This window comes from Mugil cephalus, chromosome 5 (assembly GCF_022458985.1).
Source record: "Mugil cephalus isolate CIBA_MC_2020 chromosome 5, CIBA_Mcephalus_1.1, whole genome shotgun sequence".
Classification (NCBI taxonomy): domain Eukaryota; kingdom Metazoa; phylum Chordata; class Actinopteri; order Mugiliformes; family Mugilidae; genus Mugil; species Mugil cephalus.
In genome coordinates, this window is record NC_061774.1 from 8,592,586 (window position 1) to 8,599,831 (window position 7,246).

The 7,246-nt window shown below is 40.4% G+C and overlaps 1 protein-coding gene across 2 annotated transcripts; it reads left to right on the forward strand.

Moving 5' to 3' along the window:
* The first annotated feature begins 110 nt into the window (after positions 1–110).
* Positions 111–4,272, forward strand: vgll1 (vestigial like family member 1). Of its 2 annotated transcripts, none has more exons than XM_047584340.1 (4): positions 111–649; positions 1,295–1,497; positions 1,593–1,832; positions 3,056–4,272. In XM_047584340.1, the coding sequence occupies exons 2-4, from the start codon at positions 1,308–1,310 to the stop codon at positions 3,091–3,093; spliced, it is 468 nt and encodes a 155-aa protein (XP_047440296.1). In that variant the 5' UTR covers positions 111–649; positions 1,295–1,307; the 3' UTR covers positions 3,094–4,272. The 2 variants fall into 2 exon arrangements, with proteins under 2 accessions (XP_047440296.1, XP_047440295.1); XM_047584339.1 differs by having other exon boundaries at positions 115–649; positions 1,593–1,943.
* Positions 4,273–7,246: the final 2,974 nt, after the last annotated feature.

Below are 7,246 nucleotides of genomic sequence, written 5' to 3' on the forward strand. Positions count from 1 at the left end.
CCTAAACTGACCAAGTATCAGTGGGATGATCCACAGAGGCCCCTCCCCTCAACCCACAGGCCCCAAAGGGCCCCACTAACAACACTGTGTTACCAGACACCACAGGACACCCATTCTCGGTTGCCCATTATCTGATGAGTCACAACTGTTATGGAGGCACAAGGGAGACCTGCACTACATTAGGGGGTCATAATGTTATGGCTGATCGATGTACATTCTAATATCCATGATGTTGAATCTTTTTTCTTTCTTTTTTTTAAAAAAAATCTAAAAGAAAACATAGCTCAACTCCTCAGGTTTTCTGTCTGATGTGTTTATGGCTGTTTGACACTGACACTGAGGAATGTTTTAATAAGCTGTCGTTCAGGTTCTGGTTGAACTTGCTTGATGACATTCTGCTCATAGCCGCCTGTGTTCATGAAGCACCACACGCCCTCCCGGGCTAACACATCAACTAACTTCAGATGGTCTGTGAGTGAAATGTTTTGTCTGTAGATGGGAATGTAGATTTTTACAAACTGATCATTCGAATGATTAAACTGAAGCAAAGTGAAATATTTTCCAAAAATCAGCTGTTCATTTTTCTTCTGATCAACCGGTCAATGCTGGGTTGCGCTCCCCAGTCATCTTTGGTTAACCGTCAGGGCAGGTAAGAGAAGCACTTTAAATATTGCTGGGTTTTTATTCAGTGAGGGTTTGTGTTGTCATTTATTACCGTCTTGTTCTCACGGCAGAATGAACGTAGGTTGAATATTTGCTCTTGACTTATACAGTGCTTGACATAGGCTGCTAATTAGGCTTTTTAATTCCAGTGATTTTCCAAATGAGGAGAAATATTGTCACTTGGTGTGAAAAGTGCCTGTTTGTGTTTGTGTGAAACACTTTTTAACAAGGAATGAATGGCCATGTTGCCTTGAATGTCAACATTTCATGATGTGAGTCATCCAAAGAAGAGATTTAGTTTTCAACTATAATAAGTGAATAAGATATGCTAAAAGAAAATACAGGTTACTAAAAGAAATACATAAATCTGTCCAGAGTTTATGGATAACAGTGGACCAGGTTGTCAGTATCCCTCAATAAAAAGCACACGATATAAAGCATTTTATTTCATAGTAATTAATTAATAATTTATTGATTAGAATGCTGCTAGCCAGGGGCGAACTGTAGAGACTGGACCTATGGCAAAGTTCACTGGTTTTAATTGGGGGAATACAGCACACTTCAGAGATGGTGGTAGAGTTTTCTCATGATCCTGTGTTGCTGATTTTTCTCGTTTGTTTCTTTGTTTAAGGCACAGCTGACCCATGGAGGACAGAACAGACAATCCAATAGCCGTTAAGGTGGAGGGTCACTCTCAGTGTGTCGTCCTGACTTACTTCCAGGGGGACACCAACAGCATGGTGGATGCTCACTTCAAGCGCGCTCTCAGCAAAGTCTGCAAGGCCAAAGCACCGGCAGCAAAGACAAAGAATAGCCGTAAAATTATTAAATTGGGTAAGCATACACCGTCCACGCTGCATGACACGACTACAAACAAGATATTCAATCTTGTTCATCTTGCATGGCTTATTTCTTTGCTCCCCCTCCAGAGGATCCCAACTCTTGTCAGGGCAGTGTTGCTCACTCTTACACCGAGCCTCAGGTCCCCCCTGCAGCAGGACGCCTCCTCACCTTCAGGTCCGCGGACGACTCCCCTGGCACCTGGCACTCGATCGGTGGGGAGGGTCCAGGATTGCAGTCCATCACATACCCCTTGCCCCCAGCGGGGCTGAGTCTTACCGGACAACAATATGCCACATCCCTGCTGCACCTACTTCACAGTGACCGGGGTGAGTTGGGACCCAGCATGGCCTCCGGCTCCAAGCAAGAAATGCTTCCCGGCTGGACAGTACCTCAAGGGTTTAGAGAGTCCGTGGACCCTGCAGTCAGCGTGGAACCTGGTAATCCTGCAGCTGCAGTGCAGCATCTTTCAAAAAAAATAAAACTTCCAGCCACTACAATGACAATAACTGCACCTCAGATTAAGAAGCACTTTAATAATAAGGTTCAGTAATTCCTTAGTGGCTAGAAAGGATCATATACTTTTTCCTGATAAAAATACATCTGTGAATTTACACATTCACCTTTGTGTCAATGACTTTAGCCCAGAATAGCATCGTGCATTTTACATTGTTTAAATAGTTTTATATTGCCCTCTGTGGTTGAGGAGGAGCTAAGTAAATAAACCTTGGCAGCGTCATCAGGGTTGAGTAGGGAAAGGTATGTCACACTGCATAGATTACAGTATTTTCTTGTGGACTATAATTCAAATGTTGTATTGTAGCATTCCATAAACAACATCCCTGCTTCTACTTTATTAGTTTAGAATCTCAGCTAATGAAGTTTAGATTAAGAGTTCGAATGAGGCCACAGCTTCACCTGACGCACAGGTAAAATAAATGAGATCATTTGTTTGTAAAGCTAATAAACCATTTCCTCCTCACAGTAAATAAGGTGTCCCTTGCCCAACAAATACTAGCTGAATATTAACTTAAAAGCACCAACTTATTTATTTAAACAGTTTGAGAGGCAGCAAAAGTTTCAATCGCAACACTTACTTTAAAATTCACAGGCACGAACAGTTCTTTGATTTAAACAGACTAAATGATAAGAGGATGAAGGATTTTATATGATCACAAGTGAATGTGTGCCATTTTGCACCTAATTCAGATTTAATCTTAGCCATTCATTAATGAGGCTTAATGGGGCACATAATGGGTATGAGGAAACATTAACAAGCCAGCGCATTCCCCTTTGTGACAAGTCAGAATGTCCTCCAAAGTGAAGTATGACTTCCTGGAAGTTTTTAGGAACTAAATGCCAGGTGTTTAATAATGATCTATATCTTATTTGTTTCTTAGAATAGTGTGGATATTATTCTGAGAAAAACTACCGTGTGTGGGGGAAAAAAAAGAAAATCTATATTTATTTCAGCTTAATTTTACTTATCAAACTTGGTTATGAGCACCCTCCAGTAGTGTGTGAAACTGCTTTCCATTTATCGCCTCTGCAGGACGGAGTATGGACAAGAAGGACTTGTACTGGTACTGAAGAGGAGAGGACCGAAGCACCAGAGGCAGGCAACGACTCCAACGGCACCACATACCTGTGGCTTTGTGAAGCCACCTGTCTTTCTGTTCGCTCAACAATAAATAGCAGTGCTTCCATTCCCTGCCCCACTCTCTCCCTTCCTCGGTTAAATTTTCTCCGTAGCCCAGCATTACGTGGAACAGCTTCTTTAACAGAGAACATCCTCTGACAAACCGGTTCGTCGGCTCCGTCATTCCTCTCTCTGAGCACTGTGTATGTTGATGTTCCCTCGGTGGTGCAGTCGGACAGAGGGGAATTTTCTTGTGTGCAGACATTTTTATTAGTGAAAAGACCAGTATTAAGTGTGGACATTGAGAGCTGTAACTGTTGATTAACCTGTCTGTGTATGCTCCACAGTTTTGGTTGGCCGGAGGATATTTTACATTATGTGCCTGAGAACAAAAAAAATGAAGGATACTCATGTGATGTTAATGCCTTGTTTTCTGTGATCTTGTGAAGTTAGTGTAAGTAATGTAATATAAATTAACCTTGTACACACATTTAAATAAACGTCAGAGCAGACAGATGGAGAACGTCATGTCTTCAGTGGCTTTGTACAGTAATGAGCAACAGGGCGGGAAAAACTTGTGAAAAGAACAACAGTGACACCTAACGGCAGGTTTGATAACACACTCTGATGTACTGTACAAAATGTTTGAGATATAAAGACATAAAAGGCATACATGTAGTGGTGGTTATAAATTAGACACTCTCGCGGGCTGCTTTTGGCCCTCGAGCCGTATGTTTGACATCTGTGCACTAGACTGGAGCCTGTCCCAGCTGTCACTGGGCGAGAGGTAGACTGAGGACAGGACGCTAATCTATCACAGGGCTAACTCATAAAGTACTACTTGAGTATTTACATTTTATGGTCTATTAATATTCCATTACATGTGAGAGGAAAATATTTGTCTGACTACATTTATTTGAAAGCTGTGCTAACTAGTTTCTATACTATGTACATAAAAACATTTTAATTATGTCTTAGTTGAAGGGAGACACTAGAGGTGAATGGGGCAAATTATTATTAGATATTATATTGCCTGGTTGTTTAGTTAAGTTCTATTAAGATGATTATTTTAAGACATTTTCGTTTCTGAAATTGTATGTGTAAGCAGAATAAAACAAAGTAAAATGGAACAAAACTGGAAAGTCTACTGTATGTGCAGCTGAGGCTAACAAAACCTGAGAAAACAGCCTTGATGTATTGTACATTTCTATGCACTTTTGCACCTTTTGCTAACTCAGCTGAGAGGAGTGAAAATATGAGAGAAACCTGTCTTGTCAGAAGTGTGTGGACGAGAGAAGCAGCAGAAAACCAAACACAGGAATAAAGTTGCACAAGCGCAATGGCTGAGGGAGTCCAAATGAACCATAAAAATAAATATGATCACTATGAAATTAATGAAACTAGGAATAAGTACGTACTGTGTACTGAACCGTTACAAAATGCATTTATTTGCTGTTGACGGCTGTTTTGGTTGACAGAGAAAGGAATTAAAAGAAAAATTTAAAAAAAAAAACATTGACAACATCAGCTTCACTAATAATACTGTGAGAATTAATTTCACGTCCTTCAGTTTCATTATGTATTCATTCAGCTTAAAAAAAAAAAAAAAAAAGCTTTGTTAATGCATTAGCTACACGGATAGGCTTAAAATGAGTCTGGACATAAGCTGGGGATCCACGTCATACATATTGTTCTCTGCTCTATTTAACAGTTTCACATCCAAGACTGCCTGCATGACGCTAATACCGACACAAATACACAAAACAAATGACCAGACATGTGCTACTGTATTAAGCACTGCAGTGCGATGAGCTAAATGCAAAAATAAGCATAATCAAATTATAATGATGAGTTGATGCAGGAAAGGTAAAGAGGCTACAGGTCATGACGGTTCATCTCGAAGGGGATATCAATGTCTGATTCAAATTTCCTGACAAACTTTCTGAACTAGCTGTTTTAGATATTTCAGTCTGTGGCAAAATACTGACCAACCGACGCACATTCTGTACCTATACAAGTCAATGAATCTCAAATGTTTATCGACAGCTCACTAACTGTTTCCTTCCCATGTTCAGGTGCAGCTGACAGCGTCCACATTTCACTTGAGACGTCGCTTGTGGTCACAGATGGAGGAGTGGCCGTCTCCGCACAATGAGGGTGGATTATTGATGGTGCTGTGCTAATATTAGTTTCTTCCCATCTGGCACAGTTATCGCCTATAGATGGGTTAACCAGCGTGCCATCTGGGCACCGCTCCTGAAGGTTCGTGGACCCCGAGCCAGGTGTGAGTTTATGAGGGGCCATTCACGTGTCTGTGTGCCCAGGGACGCCACATCCCATTATCAGTCCTCAGAGCGATGCCAGAGCAGGGAAATGCAACAGCCTCTAACACGACAAAGGAACACACACAAAGGAACACACACATATCTGCCAGTCACGTATGTACAACGGCATATGAGCAGCATCGCGCGCATGACTCATTTTTCTGTTGTTTGCCGCCGTGTAGTCGAGGTTCATGGTCTTGATGTACTCAAATGAGATTTAAGAAGACCAGAAGCTCCTGGCATAGTGAAGTACAGCCTATGCAGCACAGAGAGTAGTCTGTAGTAATTTATTGTTGTCACAAAATGACCTAACTACCCGGCTACACACTAACCCAAACTCTAACCCACACTGATTAGGGTGATATTGATTTTTATTTTGTCTAATTCTTAGCTTTTTGGCCAAATACAGAATTGTTGTTCCATTTAACTCCAGCTGTTCTTTGTGTTAAAGTAAAATGAACATCTGTGATACATCTAACGAAGATTTAAGTTTTTATGTTGTCTAACTGTGCTACATGCATTAGCTGTGAAACTTCCACATCCAAAGTTTTGCCAGTCACAGTGTTGAGGATGCTTAAAGTGGAGCCATGAGGAGATTAAAAGTGTAAATTCTTCAAATGAGCACGTAACAATGTGAAGAGCATGAGTTGATGAAAAGAATTAAATTAACAGAATGAACCGGATTTAAGTATAGAAAAAGATCATTTTGCTTCATTCAGTCCGTGCGAATAGACATGTTCTATGGGCAACGATAGAAATTACAAGACAACTCTGCCACCCCCTCCTAAGCCATTGTTATGGAAAGATCATATAAACTATTTACAACAAGTTGGATATGAGGAGCAAATCAATAGAATGAAATTGGCCAATACTGAAGGAAAGGTTAGAGATAAATCAATAATAGCCTGTGCAAATTAAACGATTTCGGCTAAATACCAATGTTACGCCTCCGAGGCTGAGAGAGCTTATCTGACTGGATTGTCATGTGAATCTGAAGGTGTGTCAGCTGGACCAGAAGTGCGGCCAAATGACGTTTGTGTAATGAAATTCAGCGTTAATTATGCTAGTTAATTATAGTATTTTAATGACGATAGCATGTCAAATACCATCTGCAAGTTTCAGGCATTTCCAAATAACAAATTAACACATGAATAATGGCATTACTGAAACTCTGGGCAGTTGGTTAAATCATGTAGAAGCTCCCCGTTGTTGCACAGTTTTTTTTTTTTTTTTTTTTTAATAATCTGAATAAGAGAGGCATTTAAATGCTATGAAATATAAAGTGGATCATTTGTAAGTCAAATTTCTCAGTCTACCTTAACTTTTTTAGTCAAAGTCACAACACTACTTTCACAAGGTTCCTTATGTTTAAGGTGAATCCGTGAAAAAGTTAGTATAAGTTAGCGTCTGCATTAGGTAAAGGGTCTTCTTAAGAAAGATTTGTGCAGAAAAGCAAAATTTGATCTCAGTTTTCTTAAAATTTGGTGGAATCAGTCATAGTGGAAGAGTTCCTATGGAAAAACACAATATGATGCATCCCTGAAACTAAAGTTTGCAGTCAAACAAGTCAGGGTTGTTATAAAGTTAGGGGGGGTACAAAGAATCACGTAGGACTTTTGGACTAGTATGATACTGTAGAAAAAAAAGATTGGCAGCGGCTGTGAACGGGAAAACAATCCGCATGTCTCCAGAATCCTGAGATGGATTTGGCATCTACACAGTCTTAAAGCTGAAATCAATCCTCGTCCCTTGCTTCAAGCATAATCGGGCAAATCTATGG